This window comes from Crocodylus porosus, unplaced genomic scaffold, assembly GCF_001723895.1.
Source record: "Crocodylus porosus isolate Cpor-Errol unplaced genomic scaffold, CroPor_comp1, whole genome shotgun sequence".
Classification (NCBI taxonomy): Eukaryota; Metazoa; Chordata; order Crocodylia; family Crocodylidae; genus Crocodylus; species Crocodylus porosus.
The window spans coordinates 157,229-174,106 of record NW_017728946.1 but is presented as its reverse complement, the minus strand read 5'-3'; the positions used below and the strand labels follow the sequence as shown (position 1 = coordinate 174,106).

At 46.7% G+C, this 16,878-nt stretch overlaps 1 protein-coding gene across 1 annotated transcript in view; it reads right to left on the bottom strand.

The window, feature by feature from the left end:
• Positions 1 to 1,015: 1,015 nt before the first annotated feature.
• MMP24 (matrix metallopeptidase 24) overlaps positions 1,016 to 16,878 on the bottom strand; it is a 162,966-nt gene continuing 147,103 nt past the window's right edge. Inside the window, 3 exon segments of the mRNA XM_019550707.1 lie at positions 1,016 to 2,770; positions 4,623 to 4,889; positions 10,403 to 10,541. Coding sequence (XP_019406252.1) covers positions 2,433 to 2,770; positions 4,623 to 4,889; positions 10,403 to 10,541 — 744 coding nt within the window. The 3' untranslated portion in view covers positions 1,016 to 2,432.

The following is a 16,878-nucleotide window of genomic DNA, read 5'->3' as shown; positions in this document are numbered from 1 at the left end:
CACCAGACAGACAGGGTGATCTCAATATGCAAGAAAGAATGAACACTAAACTGACATCTCAGCTGTCAAAAGACCCAAAAGGCTGAAGCAGAACACTTCAGCCTGCCTGGACACTCTATCGCTGACCTCAAAATTGCTGTTCTCAGGCAAACAAACAAAAAAAGAAAAGAACAATAGGATAGCAGACTGTGGAACAAGAAATCATCTGCAAACTGGACTGTGTTAACTATGGTTTAAACAGGGATTATGGATTCTTATGTCATTACTTGGATTAGTTTTTGTGACCTCCTTCTGTCCCCCCCTTTGTTCCTATGGGTTCTTTGCTTGTATGCCTCTTACAGCATTTCTTCTCCCCCTTCCCACCTCCCTCTCCCTCCAGCTTCCTTATCTATTGTATTTTAATCACTCACTACACTTATACTCTGCTCTCTGCATGTTTTTTCACAACCTCTGATAAAAGTGAACTTCAGCTCCCTAAAGCTTGTGCTCTCTTTATATACATCTTATTTAGTCAGTCTATAGAGGTACATATTTACTTTGCCTTCTATTCCAACCACCCATCTGGTCAAATAAAACAAAAATCTTTGCTTCTCACATATCTGCTTGTATGGCCTTAATCCAATAATATCTGGGTTTGAGCCAAAAATTAAAAAATTGGAAATATACTAACAATATTTCTACTTCTTCCTTCCATGTCTTTGTAATGATACCTACATGTCGCAGGTTAAATGTTAAGATAAACAAAAGACCATAGCTTTGATTTTTATAATTGACTTTCCGCATGTGTGGAACATACATGGATATTAAATGGATTTTCAATGCTTTGTGCTTTGCCTGCACTGGGGTGAAGTTCAGCCCTAGGCTAACAATGTACATTATGTGCTTTTTTCCTATTTTGAAGCTTAAATGGGGTGTAAATGACATGTGACTATTGCCTAGGCCTTGAGCTGACCCCTCTGAACAAAGCTGAATGTCACCTTGTTACAAGGAATTATATTTCCATTTTCTTTCACAATTAGTTAACACTGTTTTTATTGCAGCATGGATAATCAGATGAAGGCAATCTCTAGCTAGGCAATGACATCCTAAACTATTCACACTTATGAGAAAGAAGGGCAGGCAACTGCTCTCTGGGTAGGAGATAAGTGAAAGATTAATATCAAAAGGTCAGACATTTACAAAGATCTTTTTTGAGACTAACAAATAAATCCTCAAAATCTGGGTAGCAATCTTGTGAGACAAGATTTATCATCATATTTGGCACTCCTCCTTGATCTTTGCCAAAAGTTTGACTCTGAAGAGGTGATCAAAAAATTAAAAAAATAAATGTCAGTGTTAAACAATGCTTTTAGTCTCTAAGGTATTTGGGTTCAATAATACAAACAAGTCTAGTTCTTATTTTCTCCAGACAGTGTCACCAAAATGCAATCAAGATCTAAGCCAAAGAAGCACCTTCATTCTCTAGAAATCTGAGATACACATTTCACAAACTGATTACATATGCCACTATAACAACAGCTCATCTTCTCTTAGAATTTAAAGGAGAAAAAATACAAATCTATATATTGTTTACTATATTGGTAACAATTAATTTATTGTTGCTGACTGAAAGGAGTCCAAAATAATGAGAATAGGACTTTTAAGTATTCATTACATGAAAGGTTCCTAAAACAGAAGCAGATAGGGTTCATTCAGATTAATGATGTTTCAGATCCAATTATTTTGTCTTTTAGACTATTCCTGTTGGGCAGTTGCTGCTACTAGTTAATATTTCATCTGGCTTAGAGTTCTTGAATTTATAGTGTATGCAGAATTATCTCCTTGGATCTCTCAATGTTTCCTTATGCAATGTTCTAAGAGACAACATCAGTTCATTATTATGAATGTATAAAACATCTGACCAGCAGGTATTGGAAAATTGCATCTAGGTAATTCCCTGGCGCATGTAATAAACAAAGATCTTTTAGAATGGTACAGTATCAGAATGCCTTCTTCTTAAGAAATGGAATTATTCCTGCCTCATAGATTTAATGATCTTAACTTTTTTAAAGAGACAACTGTTAAAAATCCAGGTCCATTTAGAGGTGTTTTAGCTACAGTAGAGAATGCTGGGTTTAACAGACAGCTCTGGTGCAGGGTACTGAAGGAAGTCAATGTGTCAGTTGAAAAATTTTGAAGAAAATTCCTCTTGAGGTCTCTGATACTCACAAAGTGGGCCTGTGGAGAATGACACACCAAGACAGACACATGACCAAGGCAGTAAGATGCTCCACTCTGCAAGGCCACCTGCATTTTTTCATTTTTTCTGCTGCTTTCAGTCCCAGAATGTCCGTGATTCCAAAGTCACTCGCACAGTTTTGTTTGATGTGTTTTTTAACCTATTTTGTCTGTAGTCCTCATCAGAGCTATGAGCTAACGTGAAGCTTTATGTGTCATACCCATTCCTGAACAGGTCGTTTGTAATAGGTAACATTTTGCTGTACTTCTTTGTTTTTAAATTGGAAGATTGTGTATACCAATACAAGGATACACAGAGATAAAATGCAAGGGATCACTACTGCAATTGCATTTACAGTGTTAGGCACGTCATTTATTGTCACCATAATATCCACATCATCATGGGGCAGGCGTCTATCTTTGCTTCGTTCGACTTCCTTTTGATTGCAGCCCATCCAGTCTTTGAGGATTGACCTGGGGTAACCTGGTTCCACGCTCAGCCTCTGGTTATCAAACTTCCAATACTCCTTCCCTTTATAAAAGTACGTATAAACTAGAAGACAAAAGAGAGGTTATTTGTATTGTACTATTCAAAGCCTAGAAGCTGTATACGTACTGGTAGTCTGTCTGCACTCACTTGTCAGCCTCTCAGAAGGTAGCAAGATTGAGGGGACAAAGCAAAATGTACAAGAGGTGCATTTCAAAATTACAAGGCAAGTTCTTGGATTTTAGAAGAATTTGGAGCAAGCTCTGAAGGGAAAAATCAAGAAGCCGAGTTGCTTCAAAATACAGGTCCAATGTCAAGATATGTTCTATTAAAGCAATAACAAATGTTTACCCACGGGGTTCCTATAATTGATTTCTAAGAGCTTGGGTCCTACACACAGAATTTTACCCAGCCTTGGAGGCAGACAGACTGTCTAACACAACAAGGCCAATGGATGGTCACAGCCTGAGAACTGAGGCGGCACATACCATGTTGTCTAACACAAGGTCAACAAGGACACAAAGGCTGGGAACAAAGGGAGTATATACCATACTGCCTATAACACAAGGTAGTGACACCAGCTGCAAGACCCTAGAGCAGCAGGGTTGTGGGGGGGACCTGAGTCCCGCTTCTGGGGCAACCACCCAAATTAGGAGAAGGCCTGAAGGCTACGTGGATGTGTGGATGAACTGTTATCAGGAGTTATCAGAAGGGAAGGAGGAGCAGAGACTTGAGAGTAATAAAGAGTCCCTCTCTGTTTCTTCTTGTCCCTCCCTTTGTCCCATCCCGCCTTCTCCCCCACAAGATGGGTCCCTGTTCCTTTTTTCCATGAAGGGTCCCTGAGCCCACCATGGAGGACACATGACCAGCCTGTCTTATACACCCCACTGGAGGGGGGCTGTGGGTCTCAGCATCCCACCTCCAGGCTGCTGACATCTGACACCTAAAAAAGACAGCCTCAGAGTGAATCTTGCATCCTGGCCAGATGTATTTTGACTCTGATGACAGCCCTAGGATTTGGTAGGTATATATAATTGTTTGATTGTTTGTATTGAGGGTATTTTTTATTATCACTGTGTATTACTGAATTACCCTCTGAGCTGAGGGTGGGTTCCCCACCCCAAACAAGGTATCTGGATCCTAAATCCAAAGCCAACACTATGATTACAGAAACATTTAAAGACTCTGCAAGTACAGTGTCCAAATGATTTGGCACAGTTTAGATGTTTGTTCTTATTTTTAATACTTTAAGTTTCATAACTATGGCCCCAAGCAGCAGCTGGATAGGATCAATTTTTTAAGTGCAGCTTCTTAAGGATTGTTGAATAGTTAACAATTAGACAATGGATTTTGGATATTCCCTGTTACTGAAAGGCCGGTACCTTACTTTCCCATATAACCCCAAAATCCCGCTATTAGTCACTGTTCTCTTAACTCATGGCAAAAGGTCAGAGCAGATCCCTGTCCCCCTTTTCTGAAATGACAGACCCACTGCCTTGAGGGATACCTGTGTCCTCTGTGAGAAACAGGCTGTATCCACCTGTTTCTCCTTCCCAATTGTATGAAGCAGAGGAGGAACAGAATCAGTGGGAAGAAAGTGATAGAGATGTAAATATAAATTGCTGTGATAGCATCCAGCATCTTCAGGATCAGGAAGGGCTCGCTGGGATGAGCACTGGGCAAACATACAAGGAGACGGTGCAATAATGGCAGTTAGTTATGGAAAAAACCATATGTTTGGATGGGGCAGGGAAGGTCACTGTTTGCTAGTAACTATGCTCCCTAGCCTCTAATATCAGTGCGATCTTGTGAAATGTAAGGCCTAAATCCCGTCTCAGTAAAAATATGTACACTAACTCCCAGGAAGCTTCCCTGCTATTCGTCTGACAACCACTTATAATAAAATGGGGATACGTACAGCCTTCCTTGCTGACAAAAGCTCCTTGTGGGGCCTGTGGGATTCCTCTCCACACAGTGATCGGCTTTGGGTATCCTGGGTCAGTAGCTCTCTTGTCCTCATTGTATCTCCAATACCTGTCTCCTTTGAAGAAGTAGGTTTTGCCTACTGGTTCCCATCGCAAAGCTGTGTCAATGCCTTCCCGTGGAAGAGAGATTCCCAGCTCCACTAGACTGTGTGGGTACCCTGGCTCTGCTGTCACTTCCTTAAAAACCCAGTATTTATCTCCTAGGTAAGTGGGGAGAAAAGAAACACACACATTACTGAGATGCAATCAAAATCTAGATCCTGTTACTGAGCTTAGAGTTAGGCACACAAAAGGGAATATCTGTAAGAAAAATCACTAAACACAGAGATCCATAAACTGTGCTGCATAGACCTTTAGTGACCTATAAGAACTTACTGGTTGCCTGCAGAGAGCTGGCTGATCAGATAGTGCTGGCTCTCCACTTTGTTATCTGAGACAAACAGAAAGGATGGAGAGAGAGATGGAGTGCAAGAGCAGGCAAAAGTAATTCACTTGTAGAACAAGGCATTGACAGACATTACTAAAGAAGTGACAAACACCTCAAAATACACTTCAGATCCTTTGTGTTTTTAGTACCAGCATTACAGAAAAATGTTGAATAGTTATAAATGGAAGAGGTGTCCATTAGGCCTGTGTGAAGTAGCTAGTATTCGCTTCGGATTTGGCCAATGTGGGGGACAGTGATTTGATCCAGTGATTTAAATCACTGTCCTGAGTTGATCTGGCTGACTCGGATTCAGAGATTCAGCTGCTGCTGAATTAGCCGAATCTCCAAATCACACAGGCCACCTCACCTGCCCATTCTCAGCAGCTGCCCTGCCTGGCCCTGTGTCCTGGCTCTTTGAAAAAAAGAAAAGCCCACACTCATTGGTTCCTGCCCAGCAGGGGGCGATCCCCACTGCTCCATGCTGCATGGGGGGCTCTGCCATGAGCCCCATAACCCCCACCTGCTCTACCAGCTCCCCCATGGCTGCCTTGCTCACCCCAGCTCCTGGCCGTTTAAAAACAAAACAAAACAAAACAAAAAACCATGGCTCACCAGTTCCTGCTAGTGGGAAGTGATCCCCACCATCTCCCACTGCCCCGCGCTACATGGGGGCTCTTCCATGAGCTCCCAAAAGCCCCGAGACTGCTTCAGGAGTTGGTGAGTCTGTTTTGCTTTTTTAAAGAGCTGGGAGCTGGGACTGGTGGGGCAGCCATTTGGGGAGCATCTGGGAGAGTGGGCGAGGGTTGGAGGGATCATGGAAGAGCCCCCCCTATGTGATGTAGGACAGTGGGGGCAGCAGTGATCACCCCCCACCTGTCATCACCTGGTGAGTAGGGTTTTTTTTAAACAACCGGGAGTTGGGCTAGGCAGGGCAGCCAATGTGGGGAGGGGGCAGGCAAGGGATGGGGCCTGGCAGGGGTCCCCCCATGGTTCCCTCCTCCCTCTCCAGCCTCCCCTCCCCCACCCTGTACTTACCAGCATGGATGCTGGGTCCAGCTCCCTGCTGCAGCCCGTGGGGACTGCCCAAATCGCCGAAGCTCTCTGAATCTTTTCCAAATCAATTCGGAGAGCTTTGAATTGATTCAGACCTTTTAATTGGTCCCCTGATTCAATTTGGATCTGGTGGCCAAATCTCCTCTGAATTGAATCAGCACCTGAAGCTTTGCACAGCCCTAGTCCATAGGCATTTCTTCACGCTTTTGGCATAACATGCTGAAACACATTCTCATCCTTATCTCCTAGCCCCCACTTTGCCATCCTGATTGGGGAGCAGAGGGCTAGGAGACCCTTATCTCCCAGTGCATGTCTGAGGCTCTGGGGCTGGCACTGCCAGATCCTTATTTCCCAGTGCTGGCTGTTGACTGTGGAGCTGGCACTGGGAGCTCCCTGTCGGTAGGGGCTGGGGAGCCTGTTTCCCGCTCAGCTCCAGGAGTGTAGACCTGGCTGGGGAACAGGCTCTCCAGCCTTTGTCCCACAATTGCAGAACAGGGGCTGGGAACTGTCCTGGTCAGGGGCAGGTCCCAGCCCCATGCCATGATTGTGTGATTGAGGCACGGGGTTTGGAAAGAGCTGCAGGGGTGGTGTAGGTCCCAGCCCTCTGACCTGATCCATCCATGGGGCAGCTAACAGCCCCACCAAAATATCAGTGCAGGGGGCTGGGAACTGTCCCTCCTCTGCAGCTCTTTTCAAGTCCCCTGTCCCTGATTAGGGAGCTGGACCCAGGGACTCCCTGCTGCCAGGGCAGAGGGACCTTGTCTCTGCCCCGGCAGCAGGCAGCACCCTCAGGGCCAAGGTGCAATGTTGGAGACAGCTGTCTCCTGGCACAGTGCTCCCTGCCAGCCCCTGGCCTAGTACCCAGGGGGAGCCTAGAGCTCCCCTTGGTGGTGACAGGGACCCACTGCAGGTCCCTAGGAGCAGTTTGCTGCCAATAGCTGGAAATATGGTCCTATGTTCCTGCACAAGTGGATGCCTGCCCAGGAATGTTTACTCATGAGTAGTTTACTCATGAGTAAACTGCTCCTGGATCTAATTCATGTGTAGACACACTAACTGTGATCCAATGTTTAGATAATCCATGGAAGATTTATAAATATGCCTGATTTATATTTATAGATTCATAAAAATCCTGTTCACAAACTATTTATGAATAGATGAAAGTCTGAAATGTACAAATATTGGTTACAAATAGTTTGAAGAGTAATATTACATAATGAAAACTCTTCACAAGTTAAACAGCTGGAGATTAATTTTAGTTTTAGAAAATAAAGTTGTGGATTAGGTGGAACTTGAGTTTTCTTAAAATCACATTTTCTCTAGGTCACATTATGGAATTCACAAAAGCAAGAGATCTAACTTTCAGTAACTTAAAAAAATTATGTCATTATTAATAAGAGGATTTCACTATTCAAATTATAAGGACTAACTAGTTCAAATTTTGGGGTTAAAGAAAAAAACATATTTTTGAATCATGTGTGGGGAAAAATTTCTGAAAACTTTAGAAACAGTCTTTCCTATGTGAATTAACTTGTAATTTAGTTTTCAGGTTTGATTCTGCTTTCCAAAGCAATTCTTCGGTATACTCAGGATAAAAGGATTTTGTAATTATTTGGACTGTGGTGTCAAATCACATTTGTAATGGAAACTGAATACTGTAGCAAAAAAGATGTGATCAAAGGCACATTTCTATTTCATGCTCCTATGATTTAATGATCCATAAATTCTATGGTTACCACTTATTTCTGTTTACAATCCAGAATAACTTAATTTGCCATTTAAGAAGAGATCTACTTCAGGCTATAGGCATGCAACACAGAGGGTGGATCTACATTGGGGCGGGCAATTATTTTGGGCCGAGGGCCACCTACCCAGTTCTGGCAAGCTGTCAAGGGCTGCATGGGTAGCCCTGCCTCTTGACAGGTGCCCCACTCCCTGGTCACTGTCTTAGGACCAATGTCTCAGGGCCAGCACCGGTGAGGCCCAGAGTGAGGCGCAGGCTAGCAGAGGTCTGTGGAGCCAGGCTCGGCTGCACCAGCAGGGAGAAGGGGGAGCTGGTTTGGCTCCATAGAGCCCCTGCTAACCAAGACCCTGTACCCCTGCCACCCTGCTCTGGGCCGACCGGTGCTGGCCCCAGGACACTGGTACAGACACCGTCCTCCCACTGACTCTCATATCTGCTCACTCCCAGTGCCCCCCCAAACCCGCAATACAGGCATGTGACAGTGTGCAGCCCTGACCCCCTGCTCACCAGCAGGGAAGAAGCTGGTGCTGAGCATGGGGAAAAGTGTCCCCTCCCCTGCCCTGTGGCTGGCACTCCTTGCTGCAGCTGTTTGCAGCCCACATGGGGCTGTCCTGAACAGGCACAGGCACAGGCAGCCCTGCGAGTGGCTGCAGCATGGAGAGCTAGCCGCGGGGTGGGCGAGGGGCTGCTTTTTCTGCATTTAGCACCAGCTTGTAACCCACCCCTGCTGCCAGCCTGAGCCTCGCGCCAGCTCTGGGCTCACCCATCGGAGCTGCACCACAGTGGCAGCAGCTGCTTGGACTCCACACTTGCCGTGCTGGGCAGTGTTTGCCACCACCACCTCTGTGCTGCCCAGTGCATGAGCTCCTGGTGGGCAGCAGCAGCAAACACTGTTGCGCAAGCAGGGGGGCCGCTTTCCTCCACGCCGAGCAGCTGCTGCTGCTCTGGTGCAGCCCTGACACGCAAGCCTGCAGCTGGTGCAGGGCCCAGGGCCCAGGCTGGCAACAGGGGCAGGTTACAAGCTGGTGCTGAGCACGGGGAAAAGTGGCCCCTCCCCTGCCCCATGGCTGGTGCCCTGTGCTGCAGCCATTCACAGCCCATGTGGGGCTGTCTGTGCCGCTCGGGACAGCCCTGCATGGGCTGCGAGTGGCTACAGCAGGGAGTGCTGGCCATGGGGACGGTCCACTTTTCCCTGTGCTCAGCACCAGCTCCTTCCATGCCTGCGGTCCTCCCCTGCCCTACCTGAGTGTCCTGTGCCAGAGGAGGCACATAGTGCCAGGCCAGAAGCCCCAGCTTCTGGCTGGGGAGGCCCGCCGGGTGGGCCCTGCTGTTGCAGGAGCCCACCAGGGCTTCCCCTGGGTCCTATTGCCCCGGCTCCTGTCATTTTTGACAGGAACCAAGGACAGATAAATATTAATTTTCTAAAATTTTTAGGGGCCCCACGGGCCAGACAGAATGGCCTCATGGGCTGGATCTGGCCTGCAGGCTGTATTTTGCCCACCCTGATCTACATGTTGCCCTATGGCAACATAGTGACACGCTACATCACCACATGGTGTGCTATGGCAATGTTGTGATTATGCTGGTCTACATGTGATTGGCAGCTATGTCACTGTAGTGGTGCACTCCCCTGGAATAGCTACGGTGATGTAGCGGCGAAATGTAATCACATGCCAAGCGCATGGCACACTAGCCATCTGTACTGCACCATGCTTTAGTACTTCCAGAAGGAAGTACTAAAGCACAGCACTGTAGCAATGTTGTTGTATGGCAATGTGTAGACATGCTCAGAGAAACATGCCCTTTATACAGGTGCTTTTGTTTGGTGTTAAATTAATTCCATTTAATTATCACTTTGAATCCATGGACCTCTGGGCCAAATCCTCCTCATGTCCCAGAGTTCAGAGAATGAAGTAAGCCAAAGACAGATTTTCAAAGGTATTTATGCATGGCTCATTTGCCTCATGGTACTCTCAAAGTAGATGTTGAAAAATAAGCTCCAAACACTTCTGTTTTGTAAAAATCAGCCCTGGCACTGAAGTGGTGAGGATGCTCCTGGGACACTGCCACCACTGCCACTGCTCTCACACATTGATGAATGGTGCTGGGGCATCCCTAGAGATTACTTATCACTCTAGTTGCAGGTTTGCTGTACCTGAAGCAGGAGCAAATGGGGAAAACTTAGTTTTTGGTGGCATTCTTGAAAATGCCATAAGCAGAGAGGTACCTAGTGAAATTTCTAGAAGTGCCCAAGTGCCTAGCTCCCAATGATTTAATGATTTTACCAATATTTTAGGCACTTAAATATCCTTAAACAGCTAGCCCTGAATAACTGGAAATTAGGTTCTATGACTAGATTAGTGACCTGATTCAAACACAAGATGTAGTTCCAATCAGTACAAGAATACAGGTGTAACAAACCCCTTTTTCAAACCCTGCACCATAAATATAAACAGTGATATGAAATCAGTACCATAAACATACTACACCTTTAAAGAAAACAAATTTCCCATCAGACCTCTCATAGGCAGCATCAATCTTTGTAGGGAGGCCTTTCCAGAACTGTTCAATTTGCATGGGATATCCCTCCTGTACTCGATTGTTGCGCAGACGCCAAAACCACCGATCCTAAATGAAGAAAAATGACTCTCAGTGTATCTGAATTTTTGTACATTGGATTCAACTACTAATTAAAGTGAAGTGCTCCCAGGTGTCAGAATGATGGACTCAAACTCTGTGAAGTTGCACTGATCTTGAAAAGACATTTGCAGTTTGGCCAACTTTGGCTAAATTTAAGAGCATACTTTCAATTCAAATGAAAAAGGCTAGGGCACTTATACTAATGGTTTCTATGCTGTAATCAGTGTGTTTTTTTCTGGGTGGGTGAGTGTGTGAGGAGAGAGCTGCAGGTGGGATATGATGGCTTGAAAATGGTATTTTAAAGGTTTGCTTTTGGGGGTATTGGCTTATAGGTATACCTATGTCTTAGAATGGTTCAGGATGAGCAGCGAGAGTTAATTGATTTCTAAAAGCTTGGGTCTTGAACCCAGTTTTCTAAGCCTTCAGAAGCAGAAAGGCTGTCTAACACAACAAGGCCAACAGATATGCATACAGCCTTGGAAAGAGGGGGCACTGTTCCATAACATGAGATAAGGTGGCACCAGCTCACAAGGCCCTAGAGCAGGGGGCCGGAGGTTTCTGTTTTTGGGGGAACAGACCAACTTTGGAGGACCATGGTAAAGCTCCAAATTAGGATGTGGGCATGTGATAGGTTTATGAAAATGGGATTTTGGCTGACAACACAGGATGTGGACAGTATGATGAACACAGAGAGACCAATCAGTGATACCCACATATGAAGAGTCATCAGGAGTCAACAGGAGGGAAAAAGAATACAAAAGCAGAGATTTGAGAGTAAAAAAGGGGTCTTCTCTTCCCTAAGAGGGCCCCTGAGAGGGATCCCTGCTCCCTGGGAGGGGTCCCTGAGGCCACCATGGACAGAGGGCACACCACCAGCCCACCTTATCTACTCTACTTCAGGGGGTGGGCCTCGGCATCCCACCTCCAGGCTGCTGACATGCTGACATCTGATACCTAAGAGAGAGCATTAGAGTGAAGCCTGCATCCTGGCCAGATGTATCCTGACTCTGGTGACAGCCCTAGGATTGGTAGATACATAGAATTGTTTGATTGTTTGTATTGTTTCTTTTCTGTTATCACTGCATATCAATACATTTGTCTATTATTGAATGGAAAGGTTGTGGTCGGTCTGAGGGTTGGGGAGGGGTGGCCCCCCTTCTCTGGAACAAGGCACATCTGGGTCCTAAATCCAGAGCCACCAGGATGTTGGGAGGACAACATGGAGGCCAAGTGCATCCACATACTTACATCCTTGTTATCAACCTGTGACCTTCACTCGCATCCCTGGTCTTTCATTTATGTCCAAAGTATGTACTGCGCTTGCTGGTCACTAGAGCCTATGAAGTCTGACAGATACCATAGTGTACTGCTTGTATTTGTATTTGCATCCCATACTGAGTATATTAAGAAGCCTGGTGTGCATCAGCACTCCAGCCATGTCATCATGTACAGATGTTTATCCTTCTGTATCTGCTGTACTAGCACTCCATATATTTTCATAAATGATTACTTATTTAAAATAATAAAGACAAACTTAGCCCCTATAAAAGCCACTGCCAGTTACAAAATACCAATTTATGGAATATCTCTTAACTATACCTTAAATATGTCTTGCAATGACAAAATGCAGTCAATATGATCAAAACTTTTTACTGCTTGTGGTCCCAACTTAAGTGACATGTTTAAATGTTACCTTTATGCATAAGGCACAGTGTTGGGAAAATTACAATATCTCTGTAAGATATTGTACTTTCTATTAATATAACATAATCTCTATTTTAATTCTCATGGGGTTTTCCTGAAAATTTACTTTGCTTTTCAAACATTAAAAGTTTCGTACCCAGGCATTTAAACAGAAAACCCCAAGAGAATGCTGTTGCATCCTACTATGTAAAAAGAGGCTATATCTACTTCTGGCCATTTCTTCTTAAATTCAGATTCATCAAAGCACCAAAGTAGGACAAAGGACAACATTCTTTTCCTTTTTGCTTCTCTAGTTTCCGGATTGAGTCATCTATATCAGGGGTTCCCAACCCCCATGCTGTGGTCTGGTACTGGGCTGCGAAGGGTTGGCTGCTGGTTCACAGGAGGGTTGCCTGCTGTGGACTGGAAGTGACTGTGGACCAGCAAACTGCAGACATACTTAATTTAAAAAAGGGTTGGCTGCCAGCCTGCAGTATGCCAGTCACTGCTGGTCCACCGTAGTCATTTCTGGTCCGTGATTTGCCGGTCCTCAGCATAAAAAGGTTGGGAACACATGATTTATATGATTTTTAAGTGCCAGTACTGCCACTTACACACAGATGGCTATTCTGGTCTTGGGTGCATAGCCCTGGCTGTGGACAACTGTGTCTGAGTACCTTATGCCCCTAGACTGGGTACATACACTGTCAACAAGATCAGAGAGAATTATGCCATTCTTTCTCCCAGTATCTTGTTGGCTAGTGCAGGTATGGGAAAATATTTGGACCCACAAACCACATAGGGAGTTCTGTTGAGCTGTCACAGGCCAGGTCAGCACCCACCCACTGCTGTTGCTCACCAAAACTCCCTATGTAGGATGGGGCTGCGGATGGGTGGGGACCAGTGTTTGGGAGGATGGGTGGGCAAGGCTGAGATCATGGGGCAGGTCTCAGGGCAGTGATGACATAAGGCCAGGCTGGTGCAGAGCTGCAATACGCTGCCCATGCGCCTGTGACAGGCACTGGTTCTGTAGGCAGGGGCATGCAGGGAGCAGAATGCAGCTGTGCCCTGGGCCCCATGCTGTCACTGCCTCAAGATCCTGGGGTCTCCCTAGCCCCAACCCTGCAACTTGCTCCTGGACTTCACTCCCAGCCCACCCTCAGGCCTGTACCAGCCTTGTGGCTGAGAGTCCTGCCTGCATGAGTCCCACCCCTGGCAGTGGGTGCAGGATGGATGGGCCAGGGTACTCAGGCAGCAGGGCTGGGTCTAACAGCTGTGGCACTAGGAAGGAGCTGGAGCCTGAGCTGCTGGAAAATGAAGGCCAGCTGCTGTGCTGCCCCAGCCCCGCTGCACACCCAGGAGCAGTGGGACCAGCCACACACCACAGCCCAGGCTGCCCCCCACACCTGGGCTGGGCAGGACCAAAGGACCTGGGCTGAACAAAATACTTTGGTGAGCTGGATCCAGCCTGTGGGCCTCATTTTGCCCACACCTGGCATTAGTTAGGAAGCAGGAGGCCCTAGGATCTGTCCCCAGCCCCCTGTTAGAAATATTGTTAGAACTGCACAGTTTGCATCTCGTACCTGATAAGAAGAAACACTGCCAAGGACATTTCTTCCCCTTGGCCATTGCTAGCTTTTCTAATGCTAAATTACTCTCTACCCCCACACTCCCCCTGACTTTCACATGCAGATTACAGAAGCTGGAATTCAACTGACTGTGTCCTTGAAAGGGGGGGGGATTTCAACTCTTGGTGACCTAGAGCGCTTTCTGAGCGTGCGAAATTAGCTGATGCATATATGCCTATCTGCCCCGCATACTTAAGTACTTAATTATAATACACATGCGACGGATGAAGTGACGTAGTCACATATATGTTTGTATGAACCGGAAATGAGTTGTAAGAGTTCCTGTTTCTGCACACGTGCCCAGGAGGGAGAGCATGTAGTACCTGCTGCAGATTTCCTCAGGGGGTGGAGTAATCTGAAGTCCTCTGACTCTGCTCCGACCCTATTTGCAAATACACCTTTTGTGCTGCTAATAGTGTGTGCCTGAGACTTATTATTTGCGAGCCTCCAAAAGAAACGAACCGCAATATTTTGCATCACCCCAAAGAGGATTTGAACCTCAAACTCTTCAACTTTCCAGCCTACTAACACCATACCACCATTGGCCATGAGCCAGCCCTGTTCTGGCACTCCTCTGGAAGTTGGATCCCTTGGCAGTCATGGGAGGGAGAGGTACTAGAGCCTGTATGTCTCAGTGATGTGGCTGCTGCCTTGAAAGGGGAGGTCTGGTTTCTAGCTTGGATCCTTGCTCCCTGTGATGGAGAAACTTTCGCTCTGCACTGTTTTCCATCCATTTTTTTCCTAATAGCTATGTTAGTGTCTCAGATTCAAAAGGACTGTGAAAAAGGGGCTTGCTAATGTCTGACCTGTGGCAGAGTAGTTTGATTTCTTTTCTGGGACATCAGAGACACGCAGAATCAAATTCCCTCTGGATAAGAGAGACCTGGAACACAAAAAACCCATCTTCCCAGGTGAGTGCCACTGTTATCCACATCTGCTGAACTAGGTGCCCAGGAACAGAATGACCACCTCCTTGTACAGCAAAAGCTGTTATCCAGCACACATGGGAAATGGGGATGCCAGATAACCAAATGTGCTGGTTATATGAGAGGTGTTTTTGCCTGATAGGGCAAAGATGCCCCTTCCGCCATGTCCAGCATGTCCACATCTCAGATTAACTGTGCCACCCCTGGTGTCAGTGTGCCAGACAGAGGAAAGGGAAGGGGAGCTCCACACAGGTTGCTTTCCCCTGGGCTGTGGGATTCAACAAAACCGGAAGTCCCATTTCTGGTTTCCCTTTTGCTGCGTCAACTGGCATGGGGTTAATAGAGCATGCTGGTTAATGAAGTGCCGGTTAACGCAGCTTTTACTGTATATGACATTTTTGGCACTTAGATAACAAGAACTGTCATGTAGATCACCAGATGTGGATGTTGAGATGACCAGAAAGGGAACAGAATGTTACTCCAAGTGTTCAAGGTCCTTGATCTGTCTACATAATCTGGGTGGACAGCTGGACAGATGACAGAACAAGAAGCAACAGTCTCAAGTCGCAGCACGGGAAGTTTAGGTTGGATATTAGGAAAAACTCTCACTAGAAGAGTGGTGAAGCACTAGAATGGGTTACCTAAAGAGGTGGTGGAATCTCCATCCTTGGAAGTTTTTAAGACCTGGCTTGACAAAGCCCTGGCTGGAATAATCTAGCTGGGGATGGTCCTGCTTTGAGCAGATGGTTGGACTTGATGATCTCTTGAGGTCCCTTCCTAACCTAATTTTCTATGATTCTATGATTCTACTCTGCATTGCCAGAGAAGGATAAGTAGTGACTCTGACCCTAACTGGCAGTTGCTTTGTTGGTTTCAAAGGCTGTGGTAGTGACACAGCACTATAGTTTCATAGTTTCTAGGGTCAGAAGGGACCTGAGTAGATCATCTAGTCCGACCCCCTGCCATGGCAGGAAACAATACTGGGGTCAAACAACCCCAGCAAGATGTTCATCCAACCTCCTCTTAAAAACCCCCAGGGTAGGAGGAGCCAGGACCACCTCTCTTGGAAGATGGTTCCAGATCCTAGCCGCCTTGACTGTGAAGTAGCGCCTCCTGATATCTAGCCTGAATCTACCCTCTGCCAGCTTGTGACCGTTATTCCTGGTCACTCCCGGCAGTGCACGGGGGAACAATGACTCCCCCAATGTCTGCTGATCCCCCCTGACTAGTTTGTAACAGGCCACTAGATCCCTCCTCAGCCTTCTCTTGTGGAGGCTGAACAGGTTCAGGTCCCTCAGCCTCTCTTTATAAGGCCTGCCCTGCTGCCCCCTGATCATGCGAGTGGCCCTCCTCTGCACCCTCTTGATGCTGACCACACCCCTCCTGACCAGTGCCACATAGAGGGGGAGGATCACCTCCTTGGACCTGCTGGAGATGCATCTGTGGATGCATGACAAGATGCGGTTGGCCTTCCTGACTGCCTCCCCACACTGCCAACCCATGTTCATCTTGGAGTCAATTATGACTCCAAGACCCTTTTCCGCCTCCATGCTGACAAGAGGGGAGTTCCCCAACCTGTAGGTATGGTGCTGGTTGTTCTTCCCCAGGTTCATCACCTTGCACTTTTCTGTGTTGAATCCCATCCTATTCTCATCCGCCCACCTGATTGAAGCCTGATGCTACCTTCTAGAGTGCCCACATCCCCCCACATCTTAGTGTCAACAGCAAATTTGAACAGGGTGCTTTTTGCCCCCTCATCCAAATTGCTGATGAAGATGTTGAACAGTGCGGGCCCGAGGACCGAGCCCTGCGGAACCCACTGCCCACGTCCCTCCAGGTTGAAAATAACCCATCCACTACCACCCTCTGGGTGTGGCCCTCCAGCTAGCTGGCGACCCAATTGACTGTGTGGGCATCGACACCACAGTCCTCCAGTTTCTTAATGAGAACGGGGTGAGAGACAGTGTCGAAAGCCTTCTGGAAGTCCAGGAAAACTATGTCCACTGCTATCCCTGCATCTAATGAACTGGTAATCTGATTGTAGAAGGCCACCAGGTTGGTCTGACAGGACCTGCCACTGATGAACCC